Here is a 17,424-nt window from a genome sequence, read left to right as displayed (position 1 = left end):
TTTAAAAGCTTATTAAAAGCTTATTAACTATTTGTGAATGTTTTATGGACTTGATAACCCGCCCTACACCCGGACGTCTCGGGTCGCCTCACGCCACAGATCCTCGGCGGCTCCCGCCCCCTTTACTTAAAATGGCTGCCGCGCGTGGCGAAGCCGAGGTGGGGGGGGGGCGGAGGCGGTTGGAGGAATGAGGTGTTGCATGATGGGAAAAGAGCGGGAAAAGGGCGGAACGGCTCTGGCATCTTCGCTTATAACTTTTTTAATTTTAGGTTTTTATTTATTTTACGGGTGGATACAATGTATTGGACACAAAAGTGTTAAGAATAAAAATCATGCTTTAATTCTTTAAGTGTTTTTTTTTATTAAAAATGTAATAATAAATAATAATGACAAGGTGGAATCGAACCAAGAGGAGGAAGGTGGCGTGAAAGCAAATAATATAACCTAAAAACATAAAAACCATAGTTTAATAATAATAATAATAATAAATCCTTCCAGCAGCACCTTAGAGACCAGCTAAGTTTGTTATTGATATGAGCTTTCGTGTGCATGCACACTTCTTCAGATAATAAGTTTTGTTTTTAATGTAATGACGATAATTAATAAAACAAGTTTTTGTTTAAGGTAATAATGACGAAAGGGAGAGGGGAAATCGAACCTAAAAAGTGAAAAAAACAAAACACCAAACAATAAAAATAATACTTTAATAATAATAATAATAATAATAATAATAATAATAATAATAATTTAAAAATGCAACACAGTACAGCAATAATTAATAATGTCAATGACAGAGAAAGGAGGAGCCGAACCGCAAACGGGAGAACCAAAGTACTGTACTGTCTTTTTTCAAACGGACGGCCTCCCGCGCGTGCGCGGCGGTGACGTCACCGGCGCTCTTCGTCGCCCCGCCCCTTTCCTCCACCCCCTCCCTCCCTCCCTGCTTGGCCGAGTCCCGCCGCCTGACGAGGCCTCCTCCTTCGCCGCCGAGAGATGTGAGAAACGAGGTGGGGGTGGGGAGGGGAGGGGGATGCGCGGAAGCTCTTACAAAATGGCTTGGCTTCCGCGAGGGGCTGCCTACGCGGGTTCGCACCTCTGCAGGGGGGGGGGGCGGCGCCGGGGGAATAAGTGGCCTCGTTTCAAGGAGGGTGGGTGTGGGGGGGGAAGGTTTTTATTTTATTTGAAGGGTGGTGGTCTGCTGCGTTGCTGCCTGCGCGCGCACGGCGCGGAGAGCTGCGCTGCTGCATCGCCTCAGCGCGTGGCTCCCCCTGTGGTGGTGGTGGTGGTGGTGTGGTTTGGCGGAGGGCCCCCCCCCCAAGCATGGGGTCATTTTCCTTAATCGTCATCATCATAAAAGTCAATGGTGAGCTAGGACTAAGGAGCTGCAATGTTCAAGCACAACCCCCCCCCCAGCTCACTCTCTCAGGCTGACCTACCTTATAGGGTTGTTGTGAGAGGGTGAAAGGAGGGACAAGGGTGAGGGAGAACCGTTTATTAGTACTTGTTGTTGTTTAGTCCGACCCTTCGTGACCCCATGGACCAGAGCACGCCAGGCACTCCTGTCTCCCACTGCCTCCCACAGTTTGGTCAAACTCATGCTGGTAGCTTCAAGAACACTGTCCAACCATCTCGTCCTCTGTCATCCCCTTCTCCTTGTGCCCTCCATCTTTCCCAACATCAGGGTCTTTTCCAGGGAGTCTTCTCTTCTCATGAGATGGCCAAATTATTGGAGCCTCAGCTTCAGGATCTGTCCTTCCAGTGAGCACTCAGGGCTGATTTCCTTAAGAGGGGATCGGTTTGATCTTCTTGCAGTTCATGGGACTCTCAAGAGTCTCCTCCAGCACCATAATTCAAAAGCATCAATTCTTTGGCGATCAGCCTTCTTTATGGTCCAGCTCTCACTTCCATATATCACAACTGGGATGTATTAGTGCTTACCACCCTTGTTTAAGACAAGCCTACCCAGGCGCTTAGAAAGCCGACGTAATCTTAGTCTGCCTTTTAGTATTTAAACTTTTGAATGTTTTAAAATAGGGTTGCAAATCTTCCTCAATTTTACCGTTTTATCTTTTTGCAAACTCTGTCGAGGCGTATAAACCTAACATAAACAAGCGGCGTATAAATTTAATGGAATGAACAGTGCTATAGACTGGGAAGGGGTCTCTGGCAGCTGTCCAGGGAGGCTACCTAGAGGTTGGTTAAGTTGCCCCCTGCCAAGGGCACAGGTTCTGGGGTGGGCGCACAAAAATCACTCTTCTCCACCGTCCAGGCCTCCCTGGGCCACTTCTCCGCTGCTCTGGGTGGCCAGACGAGGTGTGCAGGCTTCTCTGGGCGCCTCAACAGAGAGGTGTGGGCCATTGCACAGCCCTGCAGGGCTTCTCCCCAGTTGGCCTAATGGAAGAGTTGCAGGGGGGGAAAGGAAGGGAAGGAGGCAAAAGGGAAAGCAGCAAGTGGAGGGAGGAAAGGAGGCAGGCCAATGGTTCCCCACACCTGCTCTAACCCATCATGTTCCCTCCAGGTGTTGTTGAACTCGCCGTTCCCATCAAGGTCCAGGCAGTGTAGTCAACAGTCAGTGATAATGGAAATTGTAGTATAGCACCATGTTGGTCATCTCTTGTAATCTCTACTCCACATAGGTAAGCCCCACTGTGTTCACTTCTAGATGAGTGTGCTTAGGATTGCAGCCTGTCGGAGTGGGATGCCTCTTGCTTTTGAGACATTAATCATATTATTAATATGGCAGATACCTCAGTACTGCTATGTGTGCTATAACTTATTGTAAAACAAACCTTTGCTTAGACAGTCTCCTCCATCCTCCAATACACTGCTGGGTTGTTAGTGCGCTGTGAGAGTTGGTGCTAGTTTTGCTAGTACTGTTCTTGTGTTTTAACCTGTAACCTGATTATATTTCATCAGTCCAACTTGCCATGAGGCAGCCAAGAGATTTGATAACACTTGGGTATGGCAAGGCTTGCTTTTTAACATGTTAAAGGTAAAGGTAAAGGGACCCTGACCATTAGGTCCAGTCGAGGACGACTCTTGCTTTATTGGCCAAAGGAGCTGGCATACAGCTTCCTGGCCATGTGGCCAGCATGACTAAGCCGCTTCTGGTGAACCAGAGCAGTGCACGGAAACGCCATTTGCCTTCCCGCCAGAGCGGTACCTATTTATCTACTTGCACTTTGACGTGCTTTCGAACTGCTAGGTTGGCAGGAGCTGGAACTGAGCAACAGGAGCTCACCCCGTCGTGGGGATTCGAACCGCCGACTGTTAGTTTCTGTTTCTCACTGTGCAGCTGCGTGGAGTCACAGGACTATGTTTACATTCCAGAGACCTTGCAGTCTCACGGGAAAGGGAGACGGGATGTGACGTTAGTGGTTTCATGTTTCCTTTGTTCCTTTGTTCAGTTGCTCTCTGCTTCCATAGAGAGAGGATGTATATTTCTTAGCTGTCTGTGTAGCTTAGAAATAAACTCTTAAAACATGTAGCTCATACTGTCTTATCCTTCCCTGTGCTGTTTTGATGCTCTGCTGGGAGGCCGTGCCTTGGAGCCTCATCAAAGGCTCGAGGTGGTTAAACACGTCAGGAGGCAATTTCAAAGGCTCAGCCGAACAGAGTCCCGACACTGACCTTCTGATCGGCAAGCCCTAGGCTCTGTGGTTTAACCCACAGCGCCACCCGCGTCCCTCTTTAACATTTTACCTGTGGATTAAAGCTGCCATATGTACATCACCCTTTAGTTTCTTGAAATTTGATTCTTGGCTGTGCAGGTAAGCATGGAGCCAAGCCTAAATGTGCAGCTAAAATAATAATATTGTTTTTCCCTATGTACCTCTGCCTCCACTTCTCTTCTCTTCCTTTTTTTCTTCTCCAAATTTTAGACTGTAAGATCCTTAAGGGCAGGGACCTGTCCTTATGCACACTGACAGCTTACAGAAGAAATAACTGCTTTGGCTAAACTTAATTCATCTGGAACTTGATAATTTCACCCTTTTGTCAATTCCAACACAGAGGAAAACCTAGTGGGCTTGATTTTTGCCAATGAGGCTTAACTAAACATGATTTGGCTAAGCATTTAACACATTTTGCCCTAGAATAATTAATTCTGTTACTGTTCTCTACAGAATGATGGAAGACATCAGTGGTGCGTGCTTTACTGACACACAAACTGCAGTTCCTCTTGTGGAAACGGAGAGTGCAACTGAAAACCTAACAAAGGAAGATGTGGGAGAAGAAAACAACACGGCGAACACTTCAGATACTTCCAGCATATATAGATATATTAAAGATGGCTTGTTTACGTCAGAGATCTATAAAGTAGAAATTCAAAACCTCCCCAAATATATTGGTTTTAACGAAGTAAAGAAGTTCCTTGCCAAATATGGCCTTATCCCTCACAAGATAAAACTGTTTGCAAGACAGACTTTTGCATTTGTCACCTTTAAGAGTGAGGAGGGTAGGGACAGAGCAATGAAGGTCCTTCATGGGGCCCAGTGGAAGAACCGAAGCTTAACTGTGAGACTTGCAAAACCAAAGGCTGATCCCATCATAAAGAAGAGGAAAAGAGAAGCGGAGGAGGGAGAAGAGATGAAAGAGCAGACAGCAGCAAAGTGTTTGGCTTCAAATAATGGCAAAGAAGAGCCTTTGAGTAAGCAGATAGCAGATGTGGTGACCCCTTTGTGGAATATCCCATATGAGGAGCAGCTTGCAAGGAAGAAGGAAGAATGTGAGCAAGTGCTGCTGAAACTGACAAGGTAATTTTTCTGTTTGTAATAAATAATATGATTATCTCAATTTCTTCTGTTTAGAATGCCAACACTCGTGTAGCCAAAATGGCACCATCCAGGTACAGGAGGGGACATATCAGCTTCAAGACATGCAGAAGTGCAATTGGGTAGGGTGTGAATGGAAATGAAGGGTGCATCTCCAGAACAGTGCACTGAGAACCGAGCCTGCTCAATAGGCACAGAATGCTGACTGCCTGCCTGCTTGGGAGAGTGGAAGCAGGAGTACAGTGGTGCCTCGCAAGACGAAATTAATCCGTTCCGTGAGGCTCTTCGTATAGCGGTTTTTTCGTCTTGCGAAGCAAGCCCATTGACAGCTTAGCGGATTAGCGCTATTAGCGGTTTATCGGCTTTTAGCGGATCAGCTGATAAGCGGCTTAGCGGCTTAGGAAAAGGGGGGGAAAAGGGGAAAAAAAACCGCAGGAACTCGCAAGACATTTTCCTCTTGCAAAGCAAGCCCATAGGGAAATTCGTTTTGCGAAGCGCCTCCAAAACGGAAAACCCTTTCGTCTAGCGGGTTTTCCGTCTTGCGAGGCGTCCGTCTTGCGGGGCACCACTGTACCCTGAACAGGAACACTCCACACGGCAGCACTTTGTTGCAGGTCTCACTTGCATGTATTCAGAAAGCTTTCTGAGACAGCACAAGCACAGTCCAAGAAACCAAGCTGGTTTTAGCCTCAGCATTAGTGGGAATGAAGCTGATAAATCTAGGTACAGTGGTGCCTCGCAAGACGAAATTAATCCGTTCCGTGATTCTCTTCGTCTAGCGGTTTTTTCGTCTTGCAAAGCAAGCCCATTGACAGCTTAGCGGATTAACGCTATTAGCGGTCTAGCGGCTTTTAGCGATCAGCTGAGAAGCGGCTTATCAGCGGAACAGCTGATAAGCGGCTTAGCGCTTAGGGAAAGGGCAGAAAAAAGCGAGGAAAAAAACGCGGGAACTCGCAAGATTTTTTCGTCTTGCGAGGCAACCCCATAGAGAAATTCGTTTAGCGAAGCGCCTCCAAAAACGGAAAACCCTTTCGTCTAGCGGGTTTTTCGTCTTGCGAGGCGTTCGTCTTGAGGGGCACCACTGTATTCTTCTGCTTCAGTGTGCTGAGATGTGGATTTTCTGGCTTCTATTCTCAAACTGCAGTTTGCATATTTGCAATAAATACTTTAGAAATGTGTGAGGTTTTTTTTTTTTGCTTTTATATTTCATCCCAAAATGCTCTGAGATGCTTTTCTCATCACATGCTGCCGTACATTGTAAAACCAGGCACCCCCAACCTTCAGCCCTCCAGATGTTTTCGACTACAATTCCCATCATCCCTGACCCCTGGTCCTGTTAGCTAGGGATCAAGGAAATTGTAGGCCAAAACATCCGGAGGGCCGCAGGTTGGGGGTGCCTGCTGTAAGACAAAAGGGCTGAGCCTGTTGCATTTTTAGATCTTGGTGCAGCATCTTAATAATTTTAGGTGCTTTATAAATAAACACCAATGGTCAAATTCATAGGTATTTGTGTAGGGGAGGGCATAATGTTCAATGATTATTTTTGCTCTGATTACCATGAACAATCAAATTGTTTTACAGGGACATAGGGAACAACAACCGAGCTCTTCTACCATGGCTTTTCATGCAGAAGGAGAAGTGCGGTGGCCTGTGTTGCTCCCTGGAAGGAGTGAAAGCATCACCATTACAGGTCATACATCTCAGGAACTGCTTATGAAGTGTGATACTGTGAGGAAATGAATCATAGGCATGGAAGGACAGGGTTAGCCTTACTACTGCACTGTCCATAGTCCATAACCTAAGCTGTGTAATTTTGGGGTGGGCACCTTTAATCTGGTAGCATGTTGCAGTACTGGGCATAAAATTCTGGAATTCTGAAATGGATAGCTTATTACCATATATATTATTTTAGTACTCATTTAGCCTAACCTGTTTTAATACTGTAATTTGCAACATATGTTTATGGATGGAAGTAGCAAGCATGTCAGATTCCAGAGGAGTCGGATAGGCATTCTAAATTTTCCCTTACTTTACATTTAGACTGAGTACCGCAACAAATGTGAATTTTTGATCGGCATAGGCCCGAATCAAGAAGATAAAACTGTGGGCTTTCGCCTTGGCAAATACAAGGGTGGAACATGTGCTGTAGTGGAGCCATTTGACACCATTCACATTCCTGCTGTAACCAAAAAGGTAGCAAAGGCTTTTCAAGATTACATAAGGTGAGTCCTCCGTTGGACTGGATGACAGAATCCTAAACACCTTGCCTGTATAAAATTTACCTTTTCTGTGAAACCTTTGGCACAACCTACTAGTTCCTGTGCTATACTGGAACTAAGCCTTTAGTATATGTAAATGAAATAATTGCCTGTTCTTCTCTTGTTTACCCCTGTCTCCATTGCCTTCTCTTCCTTCTGTTGTCTCCTGTCAGACATCCTTTGAGGCAGGGACCTGCCCTCTTGTGCTTTGCCATATACGTTAATGGCACTATATACCGTATTTTTCGCCCCATAGGACGCACCGTCCTATAGGACGCACCTAGTTTTTTTGGGGGGGGGAATAAAGAAAAAAATTTATTTCCCCCCAAGGCATGGGGCTGGCACTGGGGAAGCCCGAGCTTCCCCCGACCCCAGCCCCCAGAAGAGCCTGCTATCTGCAAGCCTAGGGAGCCGCGCCGGTCTCCCCAGGATTGCGGACAGCTGTGCGAAGCCCGGCGCACTGAGGCTTCCTAATGCAGGCAGCTCTGCGCAACCCTCCGGAGCCCGGCACAGCTTGGCGCCGGGCTCCGGAGGGTCGCGCAGAGCTGCGCGGACCCCAGGAGGGCAGGCAGCTTTGTGCGACCCTCCAGAGGCCGGCGTGGCTTGGCGCCGGGCTCCGGAGCAATGCGCAAAGCTGCGTGGACCCCGGGAGGGCAGGCAGCTCTCCACGACCCTCTGGAGGCCGGCGCGGCTTGGCGCCGGGCTCCGGAGCGTCGCGCAGAGCTGCGCGGACCCCGGGAGCGCAGGCAGCTCTGTGTGACCCTCCAGAGGCCGATGCGGCTTGGCGCTGGGCTCCGGAGCGATGCGCAGAGCTGCGCGGACCCCGGGAGGGCAGGCAGCTCTCTGCTACCCTCCGGAGGCCAGCGCAGCTTGGCGCCGGGCTCCGGAGGGTCATGCAGAGCTGCACGGAGCCCGGGAGGGCAGGCAGCTCTGTGCAACCCTTCGGAGGCCGGTGCGGCTTGGCGCCGGGCTCCGGAGGGATGCGCAGAGCTGCACGGAGCCCGGGAGGGCAGGTAGCTTTGCGCGACCCTCCAGAGGCCGACACGGCTTGGCGCCGGGCTCCGGAGGGATGCGCAGAGCTTCCTGAAGCCTGGAGAGTGAGAGCCTCTCGCTCCCCAGGCTTCAGCGAAAGCCTGTATTCGCTCCATAGGACGCACCCACATTTCCCCTTCATTTTTGGAGGGGAAAAAGTGCGTCCTATAGGGCGAAAAATACGGTAGATAAATAAAGCCCAACTTAACCACAAAGCTCAACATTGCCTTTGTGAATTCCTTGAGGGACTGTACCAAAGAAGGCTAAGTTGGAGCCTTTTGATAGACATTAGTTTTTCCAAGGAGAGAAAGAGGGGAACTTGCAGTGTGTGTACATTTGCAGCAGTTAGTACATAGAATCCATTTTTGGTCAAGTGATGTGAGCAGATCACTGTGAAAATTGATGCAATGCAGATATTTACATGTCACCATCCAAAAACTTATAATGTTCAGGATCAGTCTCCTAGTTTAATGTGGCAGTTTCCTAGCAGAAATAATTTCAGCATTATGTGGTTATGCTTTTTAAAATCTAAGTTTAGTAACCAAGAATTTCAAAATTACAGGTCTACATCCTATGGTGTCTACAGCCCAGAAACCTACAAAGGTCACTGGAAACAGCTAACAGTTCGCACTAGTAGAAATGGACACATCATGGCAATTGCTTATTTTAATCCACAGGTACTGAATATGATTTATGTAATAAGGGGAAACAAGTGCATGCTTGTAAAGCAGGCATTTCAGAAACTCTTAATGGTTACAGTTTTTCCTGATTCTGGAAATGTATTTTGTGACACTAACAGTGACACCATGTTTTAAAGGGAAGTGTGTCCTCAGATGTGTTATGGAGGGTGCTGTGATGGGATAATGAGCTGCTTGTGCGTAAAAGCTTGATCCCTCTGGGGTTTGGCTGGTCATCCAAACCGATGCACTAACGGAGCCCCCAAAGCATGACTCCGTCAGTCGCTGGTAGAATCTGACAGTGGGCGTCTACGGAATTTACGCCAACATAAAAGCTGTTTGACGGACATGCGCCTTCGTGACTCTCTGCGTGACAGTTTCCGGCGAAGGGTGGGAGTTCCCAACGGGGGTCCCGTTACCTCTCCACTACTCTCACTGGAAGCATCCCAGAGCCTCCCCTCCGCTGTGACTCCTGCACTCCCCCTGCTGGTTCCCTCTTCTGCTGCAGATTCTCTCCTATTCTCCTGGAGCCTGTCCACCACCTGTCTCTCCGATGGCAGTTCCCTGACAGGTGCACTATTTAAATAAGTACAAGCATACATATGCTGTTATCCCATAGTTCTTCACTACACCTGTAATCTGCAGCAACATTTTTCTTTGAAGTTTGTAAAATTAAGCACCTTAACCATTAATTTTCTTTTTTTAAATGTCTAGAAACTAAATGAAAAAGAGCTTGCAGAACTGCAAACTTCTATGGCTAAGTACTTCACAGAAGGCACTGGAAAGGACAGTGGAATAACTTCTCTCTACTTTGTGCAGGAAGGTCAAAGGTGATTGTTGCATCTCAAAAAAGAAACTTAGTATGACAGTGTAATGTATGGTGTACCAGAGTTTTAGAACTTGAGCTGCAGTCTCGGCCATTAAGGCACTTGAATCGATGACAACAGTGGGTGACATCCAATATGAATAATTCTTAGAGTAGACCCATTTAAATCAATGGACCTAAGTTACTAAGCTTGATTGATTTAAATGGTCTACCCTGATAATGACTTGCGTTGGATGATACCCAATAAAAACTGCCATAAAAATAGTAAGATTCAAAACACTAAGCAGCCTATAAATCAGTATCCCAGGATCCATTAAACACTAATGGATATGGTCAAACATAATTCAGTAAAAATTAAAGTCACCCATAGTAAGGAGCTGTTGTTCCTGGTGATTATTTTTATGAGCATTATTGTTGGGAGTATTGTCAGGTGATTGTTTTTATGAGCATTAGTGCTGGGAGTCGATATTCCTTGCATGCTGAAATGTAACTATTTGTATTTTTCTCTTACTGTTTTGTGTTTGCCATTCCTTTGAGTAGCTTTCTTGGATGATGACATCACACAGAGAAAGGGCATGCCAGTTCAGTCATGCATATCTAAATCCCATTAAGACCAGCGTTTTTTGAGCTTGCACAGCTGTGTGTTCCTGCTAAAGAAATACAGAATGAATGCATTCAAAAAAGTCCCTAGATCTTTACAGCTTTTTTGCTTGAATTGGTTATCTATACTATTGCATCTGAATGCACTTTAGAAGATTAGGATGCAAAGGAAGGATAATGATTTAAACACTGTTTCTTGCTCCCTCCCTCTTCTCCCGCAAGAAAATCACCCAATCGTGAAGATTTGACCTTGGAGCATGTTGCTGGTGACAAGTACATATATGAAGATCTTCTTGGGCTAAAGTTCCGGATTTCTCCCCATGCTTTTTTCCAAGTAAGCATTTAAAGCATCCTCATTGTCCCTCTGAAATATCCAGAAAGCCATTTGTGAAATCTGGAGTTCATTGTAAAAAACTCTGGAATCAAGAAATCAGCAGTGGTGTATTTTTCAAACACACATTTCATCAACTTGCACACTTTTTAAACAGTAGCATGTTCAGGCAGCAGCACAGTCAGAGGTTTCAAGTGTAATGGCTAATCATGCTCTGACTTTAAAAAAAATTAAAAACTTGGGTAAGGAGCAGTATATACTGTAATGCTGTAGAGTAGATTTTAGCCTTTGACATGCTACCTGCCTGCTGAATACTGACACCCTATGTTGAAATTCTGTAGGTAAACACACAGGCTGCTGAGGTTCTGTATTCAGTCATCCAGGAATGGACCCAGGTGAATGAGGAGACGACTGTGATGGATGTTTGCTGTGGAACTGGTTCAATTGGTATTTCGCTTGCCAAGGTGAAATAACATCTTTCATGGGACATATGCCCTTTGGTATTGCTTTTGTCTCTTAAAAGTACTAATTCAAAGAACAAAGGTCACCCAACAAGTAGTCTCGCCATGTGGGTAGCTAACTGCATGCCCTGTGTTCCGGAAAACTAAAAACTAACTAAATAAGTAATGAAATTATGACTACTATTGCAAAATGAATGATCTTAGAGCCAGCATAGATGTTACTTTAAATGTATGGCTTGTATCCAAAGTAGTGCTAAACCTCTCATTACATTAGCACAAATTTAGGAACAAATGCCTCCTAAATTTGTTCTGGGGGTTTTCACAAACCTTCTGCAGCAGATTTGGGGAGGGTGTATGTGGCCAGGTGGAGAGAGCGGGAGGTTCTATTGTGCAAGCATAAATCCTTGCACAAGTATAAATAGGATACCACTCTGTAATTGCACTTAATATATCTTTTTTCTTTAAACGTAGCAGCTGTGGGGGGGGATCAGGGTCAAGAAGGCACATTAACCCCACCCCCAAAAGGTGTCATTAGTTCCAGGAGGGAAACTGCTGATGGTGTCAGTTGCAGATTTGGAGGGGGGTGTTTATTGGTATTGGGATATGAGGGGAAAGGTTTAAATTGTGTGTTGTGGTCCTGACAAGGTCACCCAAGTGTATTTTTCTTTTTGGCCCCTAGGCTCATCTATGATATGGTTTGATAGATTTTGGGGGGCAGTTTTCTTTGTGTTGCTGGGGCCAGGGTAAAGGCAGAACAACCAATCATTTGCTCTTGCTCCTCCTTCTTTTCCTGGCTTCCTGGCAAACCTAATCTTTTCGTCAGCCTCTCAGGTTTAAAACTGAGACACTCTCTAAGGTCCCTCTAAGCACTAGCTCTGCTTATTTTTGTAACTATTTTTTTGTTTTGAGAGGTTTAGATTAACTGCAAACAGCCCCTCTGTAAACCTGTTTTCAAGTCTAGTTCAACTCTGTGGAGTGGGAACACACAAAAAGGTTGAAGTAGCCTACCAAGATAGCTCCTCAAGTTGCAATACCCTTATTTATTTTGCTTGGTACTCAACTAAAAATGTAAAACTGTACATTATTGCTTTTGTTCTACAGAAAGTGAAGAAAGTTATTGGAATTGAACTTTGTCAAGAAGCTATTGAAGATGCCAAAGTGAATGCTCAGCTTAATGGTTGGTAAAAGAAAGCATAATATCTCAGACTTTAAAGACAGCTCTCATTATTAAGCAATTCAGTTTCTAGTCTCTTCTGTCCCAATTCTTTTTTCCTTGACTACTGGAAAGCAGCTTGTCAAGATGTTTTAGACGATTATTATTTGCCAGAACTGAGCTCTGTGTTGACCTTGAATAAATGTCAACTAAGGGATTGGCTCTTCTGGTTAAAATTCAGAAGGGACCTGCAACTAATTAGGAGCACCAGGTTTTCTCTTGGTATCCCCTCTTGAGAGCAGAGCATTTCTCCTTAAGAAATCTGACCAGCTTCCTTAAAAAAAAGAATTGTTGAGCTGTGTTTCAAGCGATGCCCACTACAGTCTTGGATGGGCACTACAACATACACAGACTTTGTATTTGTGGTCAACCTCAGATGGAAGACCTCCATCATTATCTGTTAGTCTTCCCCTTATGTAGAGACCCAAGAGATCACTTTCTGAAACCTTTGTTCACAAAAGCAGGTACACACCAGCAGAAATGGTCTGGTTTCTGAGCAGGGCCGTCTTTACCCAGGGGTGTGGGGCACCTGGCCATTGAATTCGGGGGGGGGGGCATCAGGTGCCCAATCTCGCGCCGCCTGCCTGCTAATATTGCTGCAGGGAGAGTTCTCTGGAAAGTCTCGCTCACCAAAGCTGGGAAGAGGGGGAGTGACAGGAAAGTGGGACAGACAGAAAGAGAATGCGCCTATCTAGCGATGGGAGCGCGCCTAGGCTCTGGAAGAACTCGTATACGCGCTCCAGCAAGGGCCCTCCCAGCTCCTCTAGAAATAAGGTTGCTCCCACAATGAAAGGTTGCTGGAGATGGCTCTCCCACGCATGCACACAATGCCCGCCCATCTCATCTTTCAGACACCTCCCTACGATTGTAAGCACATGCGTGGAGTCTTTACACCGACTTCCAATGTGTTCTTTGTCTTCTTTAGAAAAGTGTGTTAAAAAACACACACAAAAACCTCCCTTTTGGGGCCACGCAAGCATGAGTGCTATTTTATCAAATGGTAATAGTGACGTAAAGGTAAAGGGACCCCTGATCATTAGGTCCAGTCGTGGCCGACTCTGGGGTTGCGGCGCTCATCTCGCTTTATTGGCCGAGGGAGCCGGTGTACAGCTTCCGGGTCATGTGGCCAGCATGACTAAGCTGCTTCTGGCGAACCAGAGCAGCACATGGAAACGCCGTTCACCTTCCCGCCGGAGCGGTACCTATTTATTTACTTGCACTTGACATGCTTTCAAACTGCTAGGTTGGCAGAAGCAGGGACCGAGCAACGGGAGCTCACCCCACCGCGGGGATTCAAACCGCCGACCTTCTGATCGGCAAGTCCTAGGCTCTGTGGTTTAACCCACAGCGCCACCTGCGTGACATGTGACATAAGGCATAAGAAGTTAATTTGGGGGCTAAACTAAATTTGGGGTCGCTGGGCAGCTCTTTGCACCCTGGCGGTGCATATGCTAAAGATGGCTGTTTCTGAGTGACAATAATACCTTAACACAGTGGCCCTGTGTTACGAAGGTATTAAAATCACTAATTTTTTACAGGGACTGTCTGGTTACTGTACCCAAGCTGCTTGCAGTTATTTAGTGAGAGTATGCAGGCTAAAGGTAGCAGTTAATAAAGCAGAAGGATGTGAGTTATGACCTAAAACTTTTACTGTAAAATATATTAAGATTTTTTGGTTACTAAATAAATCTATAGTCTGACCACTGACCCATCTAGCCAGCACTGTACAGTTTATTCTGACTAGCAACGTCTCTAGGGGAATGGGCAGAGCTTTCCCAACCCCGTTACTTTGGACTTTCTGCATATCCCATTTTGGAACAGTAGATAGTGCCCCTATAGTTCATGCAGCAATGCATGTAGTTTAAATCAACCACCTGCAATCATGGCCTTAGCCATGTTTCTGACGGAGGTCTCTGTGCGTGAACAAGTTGCCTTTATCATGAAACTGCATATTGATCCTGAAGTAGGTTACTTTGACTTGTTCAAAAAAAAATTTAATTGAGCGAATGAAACTCTGTATTTTAAGTGAGACTTTTTTTGCACTTAATTGTGGATGAGGTAAACATTTACTTCAGAGGAACTGTATTATTTTTTTTTCAACCAGCATGGAAAACTGACAGTTCCAAGCATCAGTTATTAAAGGAAATATTGATGGGGCATGTGTAAATAAGCAAATGTGTTATACTGTTTTGGATGTTTTCCCTCTCCAGAGCTGAATAATGTTGAATTCCACCGTGGAAAGGCTGAAGATCTTGTTCCTTACCTTGTTAACTTCCCGGAACTGCAGAATTCTATTACAATTGTAGATCCTCCTCGAGCAGGGCTGCGTGAGTTTTGTTTTGTGACCTTCTTTTAGTGGAATAGTTTGAATAGAGATGGAGGTGTGAGAGTAGTGACAAAAGTAAATGGGGAGATGTGCTAGTGGGCAGTGAGATCAGCACTGAGAATAAAACAAAGGGAAAGTGTTTCTGGTTCTGCAGATCAGCTGTGGAATTCCTTGGGTGCAGAAATACAGCATTAGCTCCTTTCAGGCAGGAAAGATTGGTTGCTGACTTCAAAGAATATTGTTAGTTAAAAATAAACCTATTTTTTGCTGGCTAGCAGAGGGGCACATAACCTCTTCTAATTTCAATGTATACTAATTTCAATGTAGACTACATACTTTTCTGATGTAAACTGTTCGCCACAGTTTAATAATATGGATCACTTGGGTCCTTTCCCCATTCTTTGTTATGATGGATGGGTTCAGGTTGGATAAATATGGTTTGTATTGTAACTAGGGCTGTGCTATAAATGGATATATTGTCTGATATCAGGTTTTAGATCAAATTGTGATAACAGTTTTTTTTAAAAACGACTTTGCAATTTATTGCATATTGTGTTTGTGGCATTAAAATATCACAATACTGCAAAAACCAGGAAGCCGATGCTTCTTCCTGTGTGTGCAGCCCTTGCTAACTTCACCTCAGACAGCTCTTTCCTGCCTCCTGCAGCAACAAGAAATACCGTACTTTTCCATGTATAACACACCCTCTTGTATAAGACGCCCCCTATTTTAGGGGACTCAAACCTAAGAAAATGGGGGGAAATTGCCCAGAGTTCTGCAAATACAAAAGGCATCTCTATAGCCAGAGAACGCCAAAATGCAAATTTTCCTTGCAAAAGATTAAATTTCATTTAATAATTTTTGTTCTGTAAACTTTTATCCATTCTTTCTGGTTTGGCTTGGTTTATAAAAGAAATGCAGTTTTTCCAGGCAATGAAAATACAAATTTTGTTTATATTTTGTACAGTTAAAATTTATCCATTCCATTCTTTCTGTTTTGGCCTGGTTTAGAAAATAAAATTAACAATCAATTTGAGGTTGTGCGATGTATACATTCAACTGTGAATTATATTTGAACATCTAAAAGTGTGACACTGAATTTGTTTTTTTCTTGTTTAGTAATGTAATTAATTTTTTAGGGAAAGCTACTAATTACTTCCACAGCTTTAATTTTAGAGAAAATGTGCTATTTTTGGTAAAGTAGTACTATAACATAACAGTTGTAATAAAATGTTAAAGGTAAGTAAAAAATCTATCAGTTTTATAGATAGACCCATATGTAGTAGCAGTTGGCATGACATTATCATTACATAGCTCCAGCCTTATTTCAGGTATCATGATATATCAAAATATCACAATGTTTAACTGGTGATACATCGTGATATAGAAAGCCAGATATTGCCCAGCCCTAATTGTAACAGAGTGGAGCTGCTTCATGTCAGACGGTGCTGTCACAGTAAAGAATCTAATTTCAGTTTTTGTCAAAATGTTACCTCTGCAGATTCCAAAGTAATTGTTGCAATCCGAAAAGCAGAACACATAAAGAAGCTTATTTATGTAGCCTGCAATCCTCGAGCTGCCATGAACAACTTTCTGGAGTGAGTTTACAATGGTGCTGGTGGGATGGAGTAATTTTTAAGGGGTGAGCTTAGTGGATGTGGGTCTAACAGTGGATGTGGCTTCATAGGTTTCTGAACCTATGCATTCCAGGAGGGCTGGCGAGGAATGTGGCCTGGAGTGATAAGACATTTGGCTCCCCAGGCCTGGTACCCCATTCCTGGCCCAATCAATTATAAAGAAATGTGTAAGACTAATACTGGTCTCTTTGGTAGCCTTTGCCGAGCTCCTTCGAATCGTGTCAAAGGAAGCCCTTTTCGTCCTGTTAAAGCAATAGCCGTGGACCTCTTCCCTCACACTATGCATTGCGAGCTGCTGTTTTTCTTCGAAAGAGTTCAGCATTCAAGTGACAAGCCTTCTGAAGCAGTCCAGAACTCAACTGAAATTCCAGAATTGAAATTGGAAACAGCAGGTTCTACAGAAGAAGGTGATGCAAAACTGCCTAAAGAAGAGGAAACCCCTGACTGTTCCAGCAATTGATATTTATGCCAACTGGCTAGGCTGTGCCTATTTTCATTCTTAAAATTCCAAACAGCTGCTGTCCTGTTTAAGAAAATTGAAACATTGGTTGCTGGGACTTTGGAATAGTGGCCAATTATCAAAACTACTTGTACAATGCAATCCTGTATGTGTCTGCTCAGAAGTCCCGTTAAGTTTAATAGGACTTACTCCAAGGTAAGTAGGTAAAGGATTGCATCATGATTGTGTAGCTCTAGAGTTGTCAAAAGCTTATAGGAGGCAGAATGTTTGTATATGTGTGTATATATACACAGAGAGAGAGAGAGAGAGATGAAATTTAATTTGTTTTTATGCCAAACTGATTTGTTTTTAAATCATGGAACAAGAAAGGTGAGGGATGACTAGGGAAGCTATACAGCTACCTTAGATAGTAAATGATCAACAAAACCAGATGTGCCAATGGTGTAACAAGCTTTCTCAATAAATGTTCAAAATATTATTTTAAGATTAGGTGAATGCAAAAGCAAATACTGTACCACAAGATCCAGTTCACACAGGTCTGAAGAGGAATTATCTGCAATACGGAGGGAGACAGAGATTTCTAGCATCCCAACTCTGGAGCCTCAGCAATGCTACATTGCTTATGATATGTCTGTGTGCCTAGGCCACTTCAGCTTTAATGTGGAGTTCTGTCCACATCAACAAGGACTAGTTTGTATGTGGTTAAAATTGCTACTATATAATAAATGAAATAAGTTATTGATTTTTTTTACTCCTACATTCAATATTAATGGGCTAAAACACAAAGATATTTAGTCAGGTGGCAGTCCTACTTTAAAAGGTTACATACTG

At 44.4% G+C, this 17,424-nt stretch overlaps 1 protein-coding gene across 3 annotated transcripts; it reads left to right on the top strand.

The window, feature by feature from the left end:
• The first annotated feature begins 900 nt into the window (after window positions 1-900).
• Window positions 901-17,337, top strand: TRMT2A (tRNA methyltransferase 2 homolog A). 3 transcript variants are annotated; one of them, XM_081842776.1, is made up of 12 exons: window positions 901-995; window positions 4,125-4,754; window positions 6,354-6,462; window positions 6,813-6,994; window positions 8,625-8,739; window positions 9,454-9,569; window positions 10,388-10,499; window positions 10,838-10,960; window positions 12,059-12,134; window positions 14,381-14,497; window positions 15,998-16,094; window positions 16,329-17,337. In XM_081842776.1, the coding sequence occupies exons 2-12, from the start codon at window positions 4,126-4,128 to the stop codon at window positions 16,591-16,593; spliced, it is 1,941 nt and encodes a 646-aa protein (XP_081698902.1). In that variant the 5' UTR covers window positions 901-995; window position 4,125; the 3' UTR covers window positions 16,594-17,337. The 3 variants fall into 3 exon arrangements, with proteins under 3 accessions (XP_081698902.1, XP_081698903.1, XP_081698904.1); XM_081842777.1 differs by having other exon boundaries at window positions 901-1,007; XM_081842778.1 differs by lacking the exon at window positions 901-995 and adding an exon at window positions 3,430-3,770.
• The last annotated feature ends 87 nt before the right edge of the window (window positions 17,338-17,424 follow it).

This window comes from Podarcis erhardii (genome assembly GCF_964252035.2).
Source record: "Podarcis erhardii genome assembly, chromosome: 15".
Lineage (NCBI taxonomy): Eukaryota > Metazoa > Chordata > Lepidosauria > Squamata > Lacertidae > Podarcis > Podarcis erhardii.
This window is presented reverse-complemented; position numbering and strand designations above follow the sequence as displayed.